The sequence below is a fragment of the Calonectris borealis genome, chromosome 3 (assembly GCF_964195595.1).
Source record: "Calonectris borealis chromosome 3, bCalBor7.hap1.2, whole genome shotgun sequence".
NCBI classification, from domain to species: Eukaryota; Metazoa; Chordata; class Aves; order Procellariiformes; family Procellariidae; genus Calonectris; species Calonectris borealis.
In genome coordinates this window covers 79792685-79813604 of record NC_134314.1, presented here as the reverse complement: position 1 = coordinate 79813604, position 20920 = coordinate 79792685, and the positions used below count along the sequence as shown (strand labels likewise).

Genomic DNA, 20920 nt, shown 5'->3' with positions numbered 1-20920 from the left:
CGTGCAGAGGGGCCGGGGAGGCGGGCCTGCCCCGCGGGGCGCTGGCTGGGTTACGGCGCTGCTCCCTTCCTCCCGCAGCCTGCTCCGCGGCGGTGGCTGTGGGAGGTCAGCCCTGCCGGGAGCGCGTCCGGGCGCGGTCCCCGAAGAGAGGCCCGGCCGCGGGGGAGCTCCTGCCGAGCAGGGCCGCAGGAGCGGGCGGAAGGTAACGCGGGCCGCCGGGTCGCAGGCAGGGCCAAGCAGCGGCGGGCTGAGGTGAGGTGAGGTCTCGGGTCCGAGGCAAGGGAGGTCAGGTTTGAAAGCCCCGCTGCTCCGGCGTCCCTGCTGCGCCCCCTCCCACCCCGCGTGTGGCTGCGCTGCGAGGGCAGCGGCCGCGCAGGAGGAAGGTAGCGTTCGGCCTGCCCGAGGTCTTTCTGTGTCAGCTTTTTTGCCTGTTGCCTCCAGTGAGATTACTGAATTGCACGAAGTTAGGTGGGATTTGCAGGACTGGTAAGGGCTCAAATCGTATCAGGTTTCATTACTTATACCTTAAATTCCCTGTGAAGCAAATCGAAAGTCAGCCGAAGAAGTTGCAGCATTTCCCAGAGCTGGAAAAACTCTTTATAATTTTGCTTTGTACGCTTATCATCAGCTTTGGCATCCTCCTGTCACTTGCAGGCATCCCGCTTCGGGTTCTCTGCTCTGTTGCATTCTTTACGATTTATAAAAATACCCTTGTAATAAAATGTGGTGATTGTTTGTCTGGAGCAAGCGCTTTATGGTGTCAGGAAGTTAAATCTTACAACACCGTGCTAAAAGGAGAGCAGTGTGTTAGTTTGCCTGTGAGGAAAGCAAGGTGCCTCCTTGCTCAAGACTTCCCCAGGAAGCCAGTGGAAGGACAGCTTGGAGCACAGCACTGAGCTCCTGCCGGGCGTCCCCTAAAACCACTGCTGCCCAAGTTCTGCTTTGAATTGTGCTTCGTGAGAGTAGCAGTCAGAAAGTTCTAAAAAACTTGCCGTGTCAGTGGACGTGAGTATTGCATCTGAAAATCTTTTAAGGTGCTTTTTGTAGTTAGACAGCATTCAGGCTTGGGAAGAATGGTTAGCTGGGAGTGGGCTGTGGAGGTAAAATTTGCTGGAGCCAAGAGCATTGTTATAAATTAAATTAATGCTTCTGGCACACAGTTTTGTAACTTGGCTGTCTAACTCGTTGTGGCAGACGTAGCATGCGCTGCCTTGTTTTAGATGGCACCAAAACCTTAGGTGTTCATTTCTGTGCTTTTAGATGCCAGGCTAGCTGCCGTAATTCTCATCTCTGGCTGTTGTTGCCGACACGTACCTGTGTGCGTGCTATGCTGTTAGCCGTGGGAATCCTCTCGCTAATGCTTAAGTGCTCTTCTGCAGCCTCTTCTCTGTTCTCTAAGTCTATATGCCTGAACTGAAGTGTAAACCAGGAAATTTTAAATAGATGTGGGGTTTATTAGTCATGCTAGTTGTTAAAGGCAAAAAAAGAAAATAAGGGAGTAGAATACAGGTAACTAATTGTTAGTGTCCAAAAGAAGCACATGCTATGTCAGCAGCCCCCTCAAGATGGTATATTAGAATTCAAATGATAGTAAATGTGTTAAATTTTCTCACCATTTATTACAAGTTCTCCCTCATCCTTGATAAGCTGGGGCATGTAATTTTGGTACCAGCATTGACCAATGTGACCTTGTCCTGACTAATGTACACAAAGTGGTGTGCATTCGTATCCAGCTGTAGTAAACCAGGTGTCATCCCAAAGTTATTCTTATTCTTTGGAATTTTATCTCTAGTGAAAATGAGTTGATAGCCTGGTTTCAAATAATGATTTTATGTACCTGTGCATGTTTTATCTTCAAGTTTTAAGTTTTCTTCATTATGAAGTCTTTCGGAACATTATGACTTTTTTATAACTAACTTTCATAATATGAAATCCCTGTTTCTTCTTATTACAGTAGAATTGGTGTAAGATTTGTTAATCTGTCCTTTCTTGTATTTGTGGAATTATTAATCCAGTAATTTTTAGTAAACAGAAGCAATTTTTATTAAAATTGGATGTGCTTCATACATCTTGGTTGTTAATACAGTTTTAATTTGGATGTGTATTTCCTCAAATGTGCATCATTTGGGTGCTTTTCAGGTAAGACTGACACACTTTTCACCTCTCACCATCAATGTCACAAACGAATAAAAGGTCAGCTTGAGTAAATCGCTCAGTCTATCACCATAGTCTCATGATAGCTGCAATATTGGCTTCCAAGCTAAAACCTTAGAGAGAGTTTATGTATTGTTTATCAGTGGAAAAAATGTAATTTGTTATGTAAAAGTTGCAGATGAGGGGCTTTCAGATCTGCTCACTGTCTCTGTTGTCCCTACGTTCTGGTTCCAGGGTGCAGAATAAACCAGTACATTCCACTGCTCTGATAGCCCCCCTCTGGTTTTGGTCGTTATTTGATCAAACTTAAGAGCCCAATGAGAAAGGGAGATAATTGCCTTTATGCTTTTTTTGTAACTTAGCCACTGGAAAAAAAAATGTTTCATTGTGCCTGCCATCTTAAGTCATACCAGTTTGCAAAAGAAATGCCATAATTTTTGCTGGCTTATTTTTCTTCCATGATCTACTTAAGATGTTTTTTTCAGACCCTTGTGCAGTGCAGCTTTTTTTGGTGATGGTGTGTGACACTATTGTCTTTTAAGTGGTACTTTCTGCTCTCTGAAGAAATATCCTTTTTATAGGTAGGGCAGAATCTTACCTGAAGACTCCTTACCTCTCTCAATCTTTTATCTTGGGTAGGTAGTTTATCATGCAGAAAAATAAAGTCTTGCTTGGTTGGTTATCAGCTGAAAATAACAGTAAATGAAATCATAAGCAGTTCTGTAATGTTGAATCTCACATCATTAATTCCTACTGTTCAAGTGATGAGACTTGAGATCACTATAAATGAAGAACTCTTGGGGAAGTTGGATACCTGGCAGTTAATTACTTATTTGTGATTTTTTTTTTGTTTGGTACATCATGTGAATAGCTCAATTTTTTTAATGCAAGATGTATGTCTTACTCTAGCTAGCTTTTGATAAAGATTAGTTCTACATTATCAATTGCTTTTGTATACAAATAGCACACTCCAAATTATTTGAAATTTTTTGTGCTCATCTTGCCTGGTGAGTGAAAATCCTTCAGGCCTTTAAGAAACTAGATCAGAAAATTAACGGTTGCCTACTAAGTTTTATCTAGTAATATCTTCTATTAGACCAAGCTGTTTACCTTAATATGTCCATTATGAATTAGAGGGACATTAACATATGAAATAGATTAATAGCTTAAAAGCTGTAGTTTCCTCACAATTTAGCAGAACCTTGTAATGAATCTAGCAGGTTAACTGTTACAGCTGTTGCCCCAACCCCTCACCAGTTTTGAAATCTCGACGGGTTTTGCAAGCTGGGAGGCTGCCTCCTGCGTACGTCAGCTCTGCCACAGCGTTTGCAGAACTGCGGGGTAGGGCTTCTGGGGGCTCTGCAGGCTGGGTCCAGAGCCACGCGATGATGGTGGGAAAATGGACTCTTGTTTGTAATGAGCCGTGGATCAGAATTAGAATCATAGAATCATTAAGGTTGGAAAAGACCTCTAAGGTCATTGAGTCCAACCATCAACTCGACACCACCATGCCCACTAAACCATGTCCCTAAGCGCCTCATCTACACGTCTTTTAAATACCTCCAGGGATGGTGACTCCACCACTTCCCTGGGCAGCCTGTTCCAAGGCCTGACCACTCTTTCAGTAAAGAAATTTCTCCTAATGTCCCATCTAAACCTCCCTTGGTGCAACTTGAGGCCATTTCCTCTCATCCTATCACTAGTTACTTGGGAGAAGAGACCAATACTGAATTTCCTAAAGTTAGCCTTAATGGCTGAATCAGCAATGTCTTTACTGGTGTCAAAACAGGCTTTATTTGACTGTTACAAGAAATGATTAATTTTAAAACCTTCATAGAAAAAAGGATATGGCTTGTGTAGTGAACAATCTTAGAAGGGGCACGTAGGTTACACGCAGTGTCTTGTAGTGCTTTTTTTAGGGTTCTCAAAATGAGAAAGTTGGAAATTAGGTTTGCTGAGGCGTTAATAATTGCATGTAAATACATGCATGTACATCTGTTTCTGGCATCTAGGACGTAGCATTTGAAATGCTGTGAAATGGCTGGCGGATACAGGAGGCGGCTGGGGTTTTTTTGACCTGTGCCAAGTGAAAGTCCTCCTGTTGGTGAAAGTTAAGTTGAATTGATTTTTTTTTTTCCTCCCCTGATTTCTAGGGTTCACGAGGTAGTAGGCAGATCGTGCATGGTTTCGTAGGGACTATCTCAGGTTTATAACAGGAACAGAAACTAATCTGGTTTTAGCAGCAATTTTTTTAACATCAGTTTAGTAGTCGAGTGGCATTTAGAGATAATTTCATCCTTGGACATCATACTTCACTTCCAGTGAGTTTCTAATATCAGGCTTGCTCAATCCAACATGAATAGTCAATGTTAAGTTCAAAATTTCTTTAATTAATCACTTTAGGCAATTGAACTGACCACAAGTACAGTCTTACATTACACGAAGTGTGGTTGCATAGAAGATTTATGTATATCCGTTTATTGGAAAGTGGCTCTATTGGGACTGTGTGCAAGTAAAGAAAAAAAAGGAAACTGTGATTTCATCCTTGATGCCATTAGTTTATGAAAATTAGCATACAAGCTGGGGAATCAGGCACAGCCTTCAAAGAGATCCTCATTTTACCTGTAGTTGTAAATCTAGTCTAGAGTTGATATTACCTGCTGTTTCTGAGATAGTTGTGGTTTTTTGCATTTTATCACTTGCAATTTAGTGCATTGGATAAGTAACAGATTTCTTCTTTTAACACTTTTTTACAGCTATTTGATTAACAAAATGAAGCCTGTAAAGCTGCACTATTGGATTCTGGGCTGGTTTTCTATGGCATTATGTTGTTGGTGTACTTCAGATAAATTCATTCAAAGGTAAGTTATGCTTTAAAAAGAAATCTCTGACAGTTCCTCCTTAAGTGCACAGCAGAATAGATTAACTTCTGATGAGTGTAAATTTTCTTATTTTATTATATGCTGTTTTGATGTGTTATTCTTCCCTTAGGTAACTGGTAAAATGAGGTATCTACATTAACTAGAGGAGTAGGGGTCATGCCTAAGAAAAGCTTTACACTTATTAATGTGTCAGCATGAAGAAAGAGGGAAACTGAAATTACATTCATTGCACCTAAAAACTTTGCAATCTTGCAAAAATCTTGCTCATCTTGTTCTTGAATTATTTAGACTTGTGACGTAGTAATGGCAAAAATCAGAAATAATTTTGGAACCTATAACAAAAATCTGGAGTCATCCCTATGGGATGAATTGCACCAACTGTTACACTGTATACTTTTTTACATATCTCTTTTTTCTTGCTATTTTCTCAGTTGGTGGTTGTTGCACTTGGCAAAATCTCAGCTTGAATACCAATGGGCCATGGGAGAACCCATGCCCCAAATCACATCCTTCTGTTTTAAAAGCTCAAATTCCTATTGCATTATATCAGGAAATAAACTTTTCTCCTTCCTTTCAATGTTCTGGCAAGAGAATGGTTAAGGGTGCTCAGTTCAGTGCTGAACTTCATGTAAAGGCTTCATTGCAGCTGGTTGGTAGCTTAGGCACTATGCTGAGGTTTCTCGAATCCCCAGGACGTGGTCTATGGCTTGGCCATCTTGGCAGCAGAGGCAGCTCTAGAGGCACAGTGCTGAACTGCACAGGGCAGGATAACTCGGGTGAAAAAAAGGGGAGATATCCCTGATTGAAAATGGCTTTCCTTAAATTCCAGTTCTGAGCTTAAGTTTCTAAAACGTGCTCTATTTAATAACTAAAATTTTCTGACCTATCGTTAGCCAAAAGGTGTGTTCTAGGAGAACTTGTTTTGGCATGATTGTCATTGCAGAAGTTCAGCTACTATTTCAAATATAGATGAAAGGTGGTGTTTTTCTAAGCAAGGATTTTTTAAAACGAGGAAACTAACTGCTCTACAATATTGGGGAATTCTTCTATTCAGGTTTCCACAGCAGCAGTAAAGACCTGTTAGAAGTGTTAATAGTTTTCATTGTGGCTATGCCTGATTTGTTCCAGAGCTATTCTGCTAAATTATTTAAAAACCACAGATACGTGTGAATGCTTAACAGAAAATGTGGGCATTGCAAGCTAGCAAAACTAGAGGAAAAAATTGAGAAGTGGTGTAACATGGGAGCATCCTACTTCCTCAGGTTGAGAAGAATTAGCTTTATCATATTTTTTTTTTAAGATAACCTCTGGCAAGCACTAATGAAGGACATGTGGCTATTAGCTTCCAGAGAATAACAATTTATTTTGACAGTACTGCACATAGTGCTGTCAGTTTGAACAATTTACAGTTCTGTTTTTGTCGATTTTCCCACTTGCTGTTCTATTTAATCACTTAGTGTGGTTGCTTAATAGCTAAATATATCTGCTGTAGTGTCTTCTGGTTTATCCAGAATGAGTCTGCTCCAGACTGTTGGAAAATGCCTCTGTAGTAACGGCAAAGACATGATATGTCTTCCAACACTTTTTGTACAAAATTTTTGAGCTTTTTTTTTTCCCTCTGCATAGGAGTAAGATAGTACTGATACCTTTGTGAGTTGTAGATCTCTTTATTCTAAGAGGCTTTGAAACGCAAGTGCTTTTGTAAAATATGGGATATTCATTCTTTAGTTCTTCCTTGGATAACCTTAAGACTGTGTCACAATTTGATTATTTATTAAATGTAAAAATTACTTAATTTGTAGAAAGCATTTTAAAAGTGTAGTGTTTGAATTAAATGTCTATAAAATTATAAAGTCAGCTTTTTTGAGATTTATGGTTTTTACTTTACTTTTTATTCTGATTTTTTTTTTTTTAATCTAAAAGGTTGGAGACACTTGCAAGATCAAATTGCATCTCCTGCAGTGTCAACTACATTGCTTGTGGTTGTTTGTAGTCTTTCTTTTTTAGAAGAGTAGTTACAGTTCCAAGAATGTTGTATACTTTCTAATTCTTTTTGATGGGTATATTACTTGAAAAGAAGATTGTTAACATCCTAAACAAAGGTATCTTATTTTTCTTTTAATTATTGTTGTAAAAGCTTGCCACTAAGCACTCTCCTAAATATAAAACAGAACAACATGTTTCTTCCATATTTAAGAAATGAAAAGCATATGGAGATAGGATGCCAGGAGTGGAATTTGTTTAACAATGGGGGGGTATTAGCAGTTTTCTAAATATGTTGTTTCTATGCGATTTTTTAGTTTGGTCCTACTGTGTTTGGAGTTCTCAAATATTGTGATAGAAGCTATAAACAACAACCAGGTCTAAAATCAATGTGTTCTACTAGTAAGCATTGTGCTGCTGGCTGAAGGTGTTGCTCTTTTTAAAATGCTTGAGGAAAAATAGATTTGTCTGTCTTTCTCCAGTGACAACCACCCTCATACCTGGAAGAAGCTGATTCTTGCTCATCATTGGCCAGTGACTGTATGTAAGGTGAGATTTTTGTGTTTTGTTCTTTTCTATCCTGACAAAGGTAGCCTTGGACAATAAATGTTTGAAAACAGAATGAACGAAGCCCATCAAGCATTTAATCTTATGCCCTTATATTTTTGTAAAGGCTTTTGCTCATCTTGGTGCAACTTTTGCTACTTCCCCTGCACTCCAGAGTAGCAGGAAACAAGACAGGATTGTGGTGTGTTACAAGTACAGTAGTCTATGTAGGACATACTGTACACTAAGCCTTAATTGCTTGTTATATATTTTGTGATGTCTTGTTAGTTGTAAACTTAATCCTAGACTTTCACCAGACTCTGTAAGGAGACTTGCTTGCCTTTTCTGACTGAACTGTCTACTGCGCAAGTTTTAGCTTTGTAATGTTGGCTCCAGCGGTTTAATGATCAGCCATCAAATATGGATTCGGTCAGGAAAGAGAGAGCTATAAAGCTGTTATGGCAGGTGTCTCTGGGCATTTCTGTTTTTGAGAGGTGGGAACCAAAAATGAACCCAACCTTCCAACATATATCTGTCAAAAGCACAGCTAGAGGTGTACTACTTATGTCCCTTTTGCTATTAAGTACGTACTACCATCTGATAAATAGAACATTTTTCCTATGCTGGAAATACTCGAAGGCCTCTTCTCACACAGCTGAGTTCAAAATATGCTATGCTTCAAAATGGAAGACGTGATCAGATTTACTGACACAAGTATGAAGACTCCTGTGGATAACAGAGGAGCTTCAGTTTCGGGCAAATGTCTCTGGAGCCAAAAGGTTCTGATTCTGGGAGACTTAGGTTTATTTATTACAATATTAGAGTCTTATTTTTTGTGCTTCAGGTGCTTTTTTATTTCTCATTCCTATTTCCGGAAATATGTATAAAAGCAGTAGAAGCAAAAGTCACATACTGCCTAAATTTCTGAGGAAAAGGAGATGTACTTTACATTAGCTAAATGTGGAAGGGAAGTATCAATAACAAAACTCAGATGTGCATGACTAGCTGAGACCAAGGAGTGGCCACTATTCTGTTTTTTGTTTGTTTGTCTGTTTTTGAGGGGGAATAAGAGCAGATTTGATGCAATTTGTGTCTGATTTTGTGTTGAGTAAACACCACTGTTACTGATTTCAAGCAGAGATGGTGTTCAGGAGTTTGTAGTGCCTGGCACGAGTGGGTGTTCAGAGTCAGTAGCAGTGCAAACCCTTGCATACATGAATGAGATGCAAACAATGGGGGGGGAAAAAAAAAACACCAAACAAACAAAACAAAACAAACCCTACCAACCAGTTTTCCCACTGTATATTCATACTGGCTACTACTCTTAATTCCAGGGTAGTGCTATCGGTAAATTGACAAATAACCTTTATAAACTTACAGTGAAATTGTAATGAATAATTGAAGATACTAAGCATCAGAAAATGTAGGCTCTCTTACACTTTGTTGATTTCCTTATGACCTTCTGTAGTAAGAGGTAGACAGAAGCATTCCAAAGGAGTGAAGAAAAAGTGAAATTAAAATCATATTAAGTGACTTTTTGCCCAGTTTCACATCACTGAGTCATATGAAGAAACAGAATCTCAACTGTAGTTCCGTAACAGCTTTCTTTTTGCTAATGTTAACATAAGAGGAGTTCCCAAATTCAGCTGTGGGCTTTTTTTTAAGTACATAAGTTCTTCTGCATGTTCAGTGTATTTATATATGATTGCTATGTTATTTCAAGGAGGAAATATTTTTAATGTCATTCTTCAGTTTAAAACTGTTGGCATGATGTTGAGAGGAAAAACAGCTGTGTGAAGGAAACTGTAAAACTCATATCACTTATGTAAAAAAACCTTTGAGACACTACTTTGTGCAGGTATACTTATTAGTTTATGCTTCCTGTATAAAGGAATCTGATTATAGACTACTTTGCTACATACTGTGTTCTTGATATGTGTGTGGATGACCTACATCTTAATTCCTACCTGTTTTGTGTATCTGTGTTCAAAAAGTTTTTCGGGCTTTTGAAGGCCTGAAGGGCCTTTTTTAAAATATAGAGGGCACAGTTCAGCATGTGAGAAATTTGAGAATACGGATCTCCTAGCTCTTCCTGTGCTTCAAACTGTTTGTGTTCAGCTGGTGCTTTTTAATACTGAGTGTGATCAGCACAATTAAATGGAAAGTAAGTGTTTTGTAATCATATCTTCTAAGCTAACCTGTTAAAATAAAATAGTAAGTATCGTGGAAGCAATAATGATCCCAGGACTTAACTACTGGCTGCTGCAGTGAAAGGGTGAAAGAGAGATGTTGTGCCTCATCATGTGATCAGAAATTCCAGTGCCATGTAATTGACCCAGAGTGACTATGTCTTCTACAGAGATATCCAAGCTAAACTGACGGACCTCAAGTGATTATGAATTTAATGTTCCCTTAATAAGTTGTGCCTGTGGTGCAATTTATTGAACTTCATGTGGCTAATTCATGTCACACTTAAACTTTCTGGTCACAAAATAACGTGAATCCTGTTAGGTGGAAATAGGAGCAACTCAAGGGCAAGAAGAGGGACTCTCCCCCTCCCTTTTTATGGAGTTGTGAAGGTCTTTAATTCAAGAACTTAAAAAGAGAAATATAATTGCAGCTTTTGCATCTTGGAGATTGCAAAAAGAGAACATCTTCTGTGGGTGTTCACTTGTGAAACGGGGAAAATCCGATGCAATTTTGTAGGCTATTCAATTCCTCCTCTGTTCAGAATGGGAAAGATGATAAATACTGCTGTGATCTGCCTTTTACTGCACATATGTGCTGATCAAATGAAAGAATCAAAGAAAGGACAACAGAATAGGCTGGTGAACAGAACAGCGTGAATTCAAGTTTGAATGCAGTGTTAAGCAGCAGATGAAATTAATTTTTTTTTTTTATATGAGATAAAAGGTTTTCCTAATTTCAGTCTTTGGCCAAAATTTTATAGCAAAGGCTTAAAGGAAGAATAGAAACACTTTTTTTTCTTTTTTTTTTTTTTTGTAAAAATAGAAGTAGTCGCATAATATAGAAAGAATTAAAGTGACTAAGGTGAGGACAGTACACTATTGTGATCTAGCATTAGATCAAAAAGTTCCTTGGATAAAGGGATACCTTTATTTCTTTGTTTGTATATTAAGCCAGGTGTGTCAAAGTGAGTCCAGCTCTTGACATATGCTATTTTAGAACAAAAGAAAGTTTTTTCCTAAATGCCTGTGTAACTCACAAGGTAACTCTTAATCTATGCCTCCAACTTCTCTGTGAATAAGGCCTGATTTAGATGTTTTTGTGGGCCTTTATCTTCTGTAAGGATAAACACATGAAAGGTTTTAGCTTATCAGCTCATGCTAGAGAGGTGTTCAACAAGAAGTAAATTTGTTTTATTTTCCTCCTCCCAAATTTTTTCAGCAACCTTTATAGATTTGGTTCATTCATTGATTGGTTTTGCCCCAGGGGGTGGGGGGAAGGAGGAAGGGGAATAATTACAGACTATTTGGGGGAGAGAAATGGAAGAGGTGAACTCTCTCCACAGTTTCTAAAGCAAGGATTTTTCATAGCAGTTGTGATGTTTCATTACAAAATAGCACTTAAAATTGATCTTAATTAAACAGATGGCCTACTTAAACAGGGTGGTTGATAGGGAGAACAGGATTAAATATTTCATTTCCCAGAAGCTGTCTTGTTATTTAAACTTGGGGTGTCTGTATGTGATCCAGTAGCACTACCCCTCTGATGTACAAGCTGCTATACCAAGGGATTTTTAACTTGGGCAGCTCTACAGGTAATGCTTCTGTGACAGTTTTATGGTGTTTCACTTTTTGGCGTGTCAGAGGTGAAAGGAGCTCCCATGCTTCTAGCAGCTGCTTTTTGTCCGATGTCTTGCTGTTACAAATAGGCTAATCTCCCTGCTGCAGCATTCCCTCTCAGCATGGTGGGTGCTGTAAAGGCTCTCTGGCACTTTTCTCAGTATTATAAGACATGTATGGTTAATTTGGATTGGTTTGATTATCAGATTACTTTAAAACATGAGGCAGCATTGTTCCTTTTTCAAATTAATCTAGATATAGAAAGCTTTCTGGGGTCCAATGCCTGCTTGAAAATACACATTTGTAACCGTTTCAAGTCAACAGTTGCCTGAGGTTGAATTAATCCCCCAGCAATCAGTATGTGATAAACAGGAAGACAGGAAGGCTGACAAGAAGTGTTTTTGCAGAAGCAGCAGGGGTGCCCAGCTTCTCAGACTAGCGTTTGCTCATTTTATGATACCGATTTAAAATGGACATTGGAAAAATACTATGGCTAGAATTAAAAAGGAGGATGAATGAAGCTGGTCAAAGCATGCAAAGTGTGAACTAATGCGTTGTAGGTTGCATTGAACTCAGTTCTGCCAGCGCACGGTGTAACACCAAGAGCCTGACGAAATGTGTAGAAGAAACTGCTAATAAGGTTAGTGCCGTGACGGGGGAGAACTGATTACAAATCTAAAATACTCTGGGCTTTCCTTTAGCATGTCTGAGAACTGCAGTTAAAGACTGCATAAGGAGCACAATTGCACTGTTCTTGTTACCACCCTCGGTTGAGGAAGCTGGTTAGCTGTCAGGTTGTTCTTCAGGGCATGATGCATTAGCTGCTGGCTATTCATTTGCTGTATTTTGGGCTGGACAGCTGAACTCTTTCAACTCCACAAAGCCTGTGTCATGACAGGAGCAATATTGTTTGGGCGTTTACAGTGTGTGTTTGTTGACAATATTCCTTTCAGGAAAAAAAGCTGTTGCTGGGTTTACTTGTTCTGTTATTGGTGGCAAGAGAGGAGAGGAAGGAAATGGGCACAGAACAAGCAAGTCTTGCAGAGCTTGCAGTTTTGCTGCCACTGGCCTGTGGCGTGTGGAAGGCAATTAGTGAGATTACAGGCATCTCTCTGCACTTCTCTACACTCTGCTCTTGCTCTGGCATTACATAAAAGGCATTGTGGCATAATTAAGACAGGATGCAGAGCTGATAAGGAAAGCTATTATTATGGGGAAAGAAAGTCTGAGGAGGTTGTTATTTAATGGAGAAAAGCGTTTACTAAAAAGAGCCATAATTACTAAGCAGAATAATCTGGGAAAATACAGTAATGGTAGTCTGTGATGTGTGAACATGGATTTTTTTGGTTTTGTTCAGGAATATGTACTCTGCTCTAAACAATAATTAATGTCTAGACTATTTCTCCTGCATTATCAAAAGTTTTGACTGGGGGCTTTTTTTTTTGTAGAAATGTAGTCTTTCCTCTTCTCTCCATTCCCTTGTCCCTCAAGTCAAAATATTTAAAAAAAAAAAATCTAACCATTTTACTTGGAATAAGCAACATATTTCATCTCTTCTTTGTATTTTTCACTTGTAATAGAATAACAGAACTACTTCTGGATGCCTAAATATGGTTGGTTGCTTCTTTAATATTACAGTTTATGTTGATGTTTTTTTTTACTGGCTCAGCACTCCTTGAAAAGATCTGATGATGAGAAAAATAGAGCTGCCACCTGGAATATGCTAAATGCAGATTTAGCTCCATTCATTTAGCATGAATCAGGCTACTTTCTATTACTTCAGAACCTGTCCTCTGTCTTCTTTTTACACTGCCCGTTCAGGATGCCCCCTGACATTCACTTGATCTGCTTCAAAATTTTAATGCCAGTTGATCTCTAAGTGGCACATGATCCATGACAGCTTCAAGTAACTGGAGTTCACCAGTTTCTGATTTGGGCAAGCAAGAGTTCTCCTGTCTCACTAGAGCCTTGGACCACCAATGAATGAACTTTTATATTTTCCTCTAAACCATTATCCCTGGATACATATAACAAATATTCTGTGTTTTTGTTTTCCACAGATGATTGCTAATGATTGTCAAGACCCTCCAGAGTACTGGACAATCCATGGACTGTGGTATGATCACAGAGTATTTTTATTTCTGCCTGGAAAGAGAAAATCAAGTTTTGTACCAGGACATTTAGTGCTTTTCTGGAGGGCTTAATCTATCTGTTTTTATGATTCCTTGAAACAAAAGCCTTCATTTTGTTGGAAATCAAAACCCTATGGTTTGATATAAAACTGAAATACACTCTGTATCTCATGACTTACAGAGTTCCTGAAATCCTTTTGCCACATGAGTATTTTATTTATACATCTCCTTATAAGATCAGTAATGTTCTCAAACAGAAAGGGAAGTATAGTTTCCCGTCTTTTTTTTTTTTCTCCCTGAGTACACAGAATTTCTTAATGTCTCGTGATTGCTTGTGGCTTTAAGTATCTTAACTCTGCACAAATATTGCAAAAGTACAGGAAAAACTAATTTGCTTCAAAGGAATCAGCTCACTGGAATTGGTACCAATGGCAGCAATTCAAAGGTTTTCCTGACAAATACAGGGAAAAATTCAGTACAGGAATTTAAGCTGTTCATCCTGGAAAGGTGAACAGCATCATGTCTAGATTTCCAGTGAGTGTCTTGGTGATACTTGCAGGTCATCACTTGGGGCAGTGGTTGAGGAGGTCAATGTCATTAGTGACGACACGTGCAAGAGCCTTCCATATCATTTACTCCCCCTGTATGTCTTTTAGACAGGGTGAGAGGCACTGGGGGGCCTAATGAAGAGCCTCTGCATGGGAAATGTTTTGGCCATAATTAATGTCTTGAATTTTTACTTCTAAAACACTGTAGATGCTGATGGGTTACTTGCATTTTTAAATAAAATCTCTAGCTATAATCTTGCATATTTAAAATTCAGGCTAATGATACAGAATAGAATGCTGTTAGTTCCCTTTAGTGAGTTAGGAGGCATTTTTTTTCACTTTTGTTTTGCTTCCCTAGGCCTGACAAAACTGAAGAGTGTAATAGGACATGGCATTTCAATGTCACCGAGATTAAGGTATTTATTTAAAACAAAAACAGTCGTACCAAGCAGAGCTGAGTGCAATTACTTTTGCACATCCTATATGCAAAATCTGTAGCTTATAATGTAACACTCTTAATGTTTGCTGAGAGGTATGTTCTTTTAAGGACTCCACAAATTCATTAGGTGCTTCTGGTACTAATTGAAGTTACAGTGCTTGTGATCATTAGCAGCTGTTCCTACTTGATTTTGTAGACTTGTGGTTTGACTCGTTCAGCCACATCCTCCTTAAAAAAATCTAGATAACATAGGTGGTGGATCTGCAGTGGCAAAATGTACTGAAAAAGAGGTTACAGTCAGTCCATGTTCTCTCTTCCATTTTCTACTGCAAAGCCAGAACACAGAAAATAAAGGAGTTCAGAGTACATTTTTCTGTGTATTTTCTCCCAGGGCATTAGTCCTTTTTTATTCCTTTTTTTTAATTAAAAAAAATTCCATATTTCATTCAAATGTGTTGTAAATGGGGACAGGAGGCTTGAGCTGACAAATGTGAAAAGCTGCATGATTGAACAACTTCTGCAGGGACAGTTGAAGGAAAATCTTACTTTGAGACAGTGTGTCAGTATTAGCACATTCAGATATTTAGATAGTTGCATCTACCTGTTACCTTCAACAACAGCGTTTTCAGAATATTGGGGGAAAAAGACCTTTTCTTTTTCTGCAAGTAAATGTTTTAGTTGGGGATGTTGAAAGATGAGGCTTCAGTTTTAGAAAATGTATCAACGTATGTAGGTAGTCTAAGAAATAGTTTTTCAACGCTATAGGTGCATTGTATTAATTGTGATTGTTTTTAGGATCTTATGTCAGACATGAGACACTATTGGCCTGATGTAGGTGCATTTATTAATTGTGATTGTTTTTAGGATCTTATGTCAGACATGAGACACTATTGGCCTGATGTGCTTCATTCATCTCTGAATCGCACCCAGTTCTGGTGAGTACAAAAAAACTTAAAAAGTATTTTGGATATTATTTTATAAAAAAGATCTGAGTCAGTAATTCTTCAGGTGAGATGCTGTGCGTGAGAAGCAGTGTCCAGGAGGCCACTGAAAGCAGTGTGTCTTGTCAGTCTCATTTACAAAATAAATCTCTTTTCTTGTTAGAGCACATGCAGGATGCAGCTGTTGAAGAGAGGGCTATAGCAGAGGTTTTGGAGAAATGAAACTTAGTGAGAGAGGAGAGAGAGAGAATTTGTTTCCTCCCTTTGCCCCCAGGGAGGAGAAGCAGCTGCTGTTGACACATTAAATCTGAATAGCAGTAGCATTCCTGGGATGTCACAGCTAGCTGCAAGAGCAGCTTCCAGGCCTCTTTTCTTAGCTAGCTTCACTGTGTTGCTGGCTTTGAGAGACCTTTCCTTTCGGGCTTTCTCCCTGAGGAGGAAATGGAAAAATAGGATGCATTGGATCATCCTAACCACTTGAATTCTAAAAAGAATTCTCTCTTTTTACTTACTTTCCTAGCAGCCTAAAATGAGATCTGGGAATTTATTTAGAGGTTGACCTGCTTGGCTCATAGAAAGGGAGAAAGAGATTTTGATCTCTCCTGACAACAGTACTGTTTTCCTCCTCCTCTATGTTTCTCTTTGCTTCTGAATAATCAGACACTTGGACCAAAGAGCAGTATGGGTGGTATTTGAGTTTGCACAGGCTTTAGTACAAGTGCATTATTTTAAACTGAAATCAGTGGCCATTCAAGTTAATTTGCTGAGCCATGAGCTGCATCGGCCAAGGTATGGATATGCAATTTGTTCTTCCAGATCTACAGTGAAAGCAGTAACATCAAATAAGAAGCAGAGCACATAGCTAGAGGCAGTAGCATTTAAAGCCATCTCAACTATAAGTGCCCATAAGTTTGCCTTTGGATTGGATGACTCTTTCCTCCCTGTGTCACAAGGGAAAAGCTTTGAAGGGAATGTGCATCTCTTTTAGTCTTGTCCTTGCTCTACAGAAGACACTTGTCCTCAGAGTTTGTCTTATGGCAACCTAAACTTGTAACTGTCAAAAGTGGTGGTGTCACTTTTTCCTCCCTCCACTCCTCTGTTCTTGCACTGTGCTGGGGAGAGCATGACTGCTGCTTTCTGTGGTAGCACAAGTTTATGCCACCTTAAACTGTTCTTGGAATTACAATAAGAAAAATGTGTCTTAAATCTAGCACCTCCCATGCCCTGACCACCTACCTGTTCATAAAAACAGGTGCATAGCAGTCCTTATTTTACTAACAAAGATATTTTGGTAGGCAGCAGGTATGAACAGATACAATCAAAACCTGTTCCCTTTCAGTTCAAGGCTAGCAAATAGCACTTATTTCAATACATGGAAATATAATTAGAAATATCATAAATACAAAAGTCAGGTTATAACACTGAGTAATATTTTGATTGACAGAGAAATTCACTCCCTTTCAATAAGGTGACAAATGCACTGTAATTGGCAGCTTGAATTGCAGATTTTGTAAATGCAAGCTTTTAAGCTGTTGTACGTCTCCCTTCAGTTAAAATACTGTATTTACTTCAAAATTAAAAAAAAAAAAAATCTCTATAGTATAAAAATCCCAATACAGCAGAAGTAAGAATCTGAAAGTAAAACTGACTATGCACAATTTTCATTGTTGCAGACTAAAGGCATCTTAATTGGGTAAAGAACATGAGCAGTGACCAGCAAAATGGATATTGAATATCTTAGAATATCACATCAGGGTTTTTCCAAGACGGCTATAATTGTGTAGTATGTTTCTTTCTGGCTTTACCTCTAACCATAGCCCTGGCTTAAAAGGGGAGGTAAGAAATCTTCCTGGCCATTTTAGGATGGCTGCAGGTGCTTCTGTAGAGGTAATTGCACATCTCTGTTCACCTTTTTAACTTAGGAACTGTGACAATTGCCACTCAAGAGTTTGAACTGGACAGGATAGAATGCCTTAATACAGGACGAAGGGTTATGTATGCTTTGTGTCTCAAAATTTATTAACTGAAACCATCCCATTTATAGTGGATAATAATTTTTTGGACCAAATAAAAATTTCTAGACCAGGAGAATTCCCTTCAGGATCAGTTTATATGTATGATACAGAAGAAGGGATCAGTGTTTAGCCTATGGGACAGCTGGGTGTCCCTAATCTTCTACATTTTGTGGGCAGCACTTGCAGCTGTGCTTTACAGACCTTCTTTGTTCCTACCCTAGTAATGAGCCAGTCTTCGAGTGGGATGGTTTCTATAATCCTTGGACCCACCTGATACGCTCCTGACTTTGTCTGTCACATCTGCGTGACTTCGTGCTTGGGGGAGCTCTGTCCTTGTTGTACATAACAGGAAGCAAAATCTGTTTGAGGTTCAGCTTCTTTTCCACACTGTTGAGTTGTATCAATTTCATTCCTTTGCATTTCTGCAGCCCCCTAAGACTTCATTTGTAGGACTTAGCTTTGAGGTATGCAAGTGTAGCATTTATTCTTAGCAGCACTAAAAAATGGTGGAGAAGGGCAAGTTATACAGTGGAACCCCATCTAGTGCTGTAAGCCCCACTGCTGTGTGCCTGCCAAAGTACCTGTGTCCTAAAAGCAGGAAAAAATGTTCAGCCAAGTTCTTAACAGCTAGCATGTGTGTTCTGTGCTACTGCCTAGCTCATGGGTATGAGAGGTACAGAAGGATGGGTGGCCTTCACGAATACAGGCAGCTATGTTTTGTATCCACACGCCACCCAGCTGTGCGCTGAGGCTCAAGTAGGATTACCTTGTCTTATTGTGGTCTACGTGAAGGATAATGTGTCTCAGTGGATAACATTGAGACACTAATTCTTTTGATTTCTAAACAAATTATTATTCACTGATACCTGCAGCTCCTTCATTTCCTAACTGCTTCAGTTTGCATTTAAATGGAAGAGGTGAAGGTAAAATTTCATATGCCTGTGCTGAATGGTCAGAATTAGCTGTATCTGCATCATTTTTATTTTTTTCACGTGGCTGTGCTGCAAAATAAAGTAACACTGTCAAGAGTGTCACCTTAAAGTTTTGGTAATTGTTTTGTAGTGACTCTAAAGTAGCTCTCCATTCTGGAAGCTCACAGGACTGATTAAAAAACTTGGGCCCGGTATATTCTTGGCTTGCTGCAACTGATGATGCAGGGGCACTGTCTGTGGGTAGCCTTGTGTATTTTCACTTGGGATGGCCACAGCCCCATTGCCTAGTACCTGTGATCAATGCGAACTGGACCAAACCACTCCAATAGCAGTTCCATGTTAGCAATAACATGCTTCTTGAGCACCATCAGATCTTCGGCCCTCTTTCTGCCTTCTTTCTGGAAACAGCAGAACACTTAAATACAAGTACTACTGAAAGCCTTCAAAAAACAGGCACAACACTTTACCATTAGTTTTACACACATGCATGTGTATATTCTCTGAAGAAAAAATGTCATTCTACATGCAAAGCCTTGCTTCCAGCTTACTGCTGTTCCAGTAGCCCTTTGGATTTGACTATTGTCTGCTTCTGGTCCAACTGCTCAATATCTCTTGCTAAATTTACCCCTAAAAGAGCTTCCATTTTCTTTAAAACTGGTCTCCTTTCTCATCAGTAACTTCAAATCTTTTGTCAGGACATCTGCTTTTGGCCCATGTAAAGTGGAATCCTCCAGGCAGTAAACAATTCATCTGACACGCAGTCGAGTTGAGTGTTACAACCAACATGAGAACTCTCTACAAGGCTAAATTTGGGAACGGATAGTGAAAATCTTCTAGTAATGCATCTTCTTCCCTACCTCAAATCTCTTGATGCCACAGTTACTTTATTCATTCTCTGTTTAGAAGTAGTGTACAAATTTCTCTAGATACAAACATAACTTCTTTTGAAGTGTTTTTATTCCTTAAGAAAAATCTGAAGTTCTTAATCTGAATGGGCAATTCAAAGGCAGGCTTTCAAGTGAATAATAGTTGTTCCTGTGCTTCTCTGCTTTTCCATGAGGTACTTAAGGCATTGTAAGGTCAGGGAATGGTATGGTAGTGGCAGGAATTTGTGATTAGATAACTTCTTGTGGACATCTGCTGAATTGATACCTGTTTAATACAAGTGGCTCATGAAAATTTGAAAAGAAAGAAGGAAAAAAAAAGACACCGCCACCACCTCAAATCTGCAGGTGTTTAGTCTGAAAGACTGTTTAGTCTTTCAATAGACTTTAGAATTGATAGAAATCTATTTTGAGCTTTGCCCCATTTTTTGTCCTATTTGAGTTTGTCTGCCATAAAATTGCAAGAATTGCTTTCTTTTGCACTCTGTTCCATGGTATTGGAAGACTTGATGGTGGAATAGAAGGAAGACTGGAGAGCAGGCCTATGAAAATACTGCCACAGGCCAAAGTAAAAGTTGAGGCAACAGTCTTAGCAGCTTGCGCAGTTTCACTGCTCACCCAAAATAAGGGTTAGTCTCTTCAGTTCTGAAAAATTTTTAGTGCTTTGAAAGTACATTTAGCATAAAAGGCTCCACTAAAACTTACACAAAGTTTAGAAATATTCATTTTCTAGGCGAAATCTTACCATTGTGACCTCCAAACATCTCTTTGTAATACATTGAGAGACCTTTGTATCATAACAGCATGATACATATTTACTTCATAAATTCCTTCATTTAATTATTTCAAAAACAAGCTGATTCAAAGGAGAGAGCTAAAAAAACCAAACACCCAAACTGTTTGGGCTAACTTAATCTAAACAAACAACTGAACAGCTCTTTTGGCTTGATAAAGTTTTGTCACACTCTTGTGACACAAAGTTCTCTTAGTCAGCTTTGGAATGAAGTAATGGTTTATTCCACATCGGTGTCTATCATACCTCCTCACCTTGCAATGTCCAATCTTAAAAAGATAGCTGATGGGGGCTGGGGCAGGGAGGGGAGAAGAGCGTTATCCTTTTGGTGGGATAACAGGTGAAGGGCTGAACTATGAATGATTTTTGCACAAATTCATACACATTCATTTCCTATAATTTATAGGAAAACAGGATACTGATTCTGAATGTCCTAGGCCCATATTAATAACCAAACCATTAGACCATCCTCTCCTTTATCTTCTACAGCTCTTACATTAATTTGAAAAGTCTCTCTCTTGCAGCTGTCGATGTTAAGGACAACTCATCTATATATTTTTAACACGACTTATTGCCTGAAAGAATTTTTCCTTAGTCTGATGTTACAAACCATGATGAGGGACTTCTTCGGCTTCTTTCTTGCTCTCCTGATAGGTCTAAAATCTCTTCGTAAATGATTCTACTAAAAAAAATACAGATGTTCCTGTAATTGAAATGGTGGGAGTGATCTTTCTTGGTTTTGCTTTTCGCACGTGCAGTATTTTTTGAGTGCAGTGTCCTACTTCACACTTTCAGATACTTGATTTAAGTATATTGGCTAGCTTGTGCAGCACATATATCTGCAAATAATGTTTTCGAAAACTTA

The 20920-nt window shown here is 39.0% G+C and overlaps 1 protein-coding gene across 4 annotated transcripts in view; it reads left to right on the top strand.

Moving 5' to 3' along the window:
• Positions 1 to 20920, top strand: part of RNASET2 (ribonuclease T2) — a 30043-nt gene continuing 9123 nt past the window's right edge. For 2 of the 4 annotated variants that reach the window (XM_075146326.1, XM_075146323.1), the window contains exons 1-6: positions 1 to 202; positions 4911 to 5015; positions 7502 to 7568; positions 13432 to 13487; positions 14410 to 14467; positions 15355 to 15425. In XM_075146326.1, coding sequence (XP_075002427.1) covers positions 4927 to 5015; positions 7502 to 7568; positions 13432 to 13487; positions 14410 to 14467; positions 15355 to 15425 — 341 coding nt within the window. In that variant the 5' untranslated portion in view covers positions 1 to 202; positions 4911 to 4926. Of the gene's footprint in view, positions 203 to 466; positions 487 to 902; positions 1006 to 4910; positions 5016 to 7501; positions 7569 to 13431; positions 13488 to 14409; positions 14468 to 15354; positions 15426 to 20920 lie in introns of those variants that run through there. The other 2 variants (XM_075146325.1, XM_075146324.1) reach the window with 2 other exon arrangements.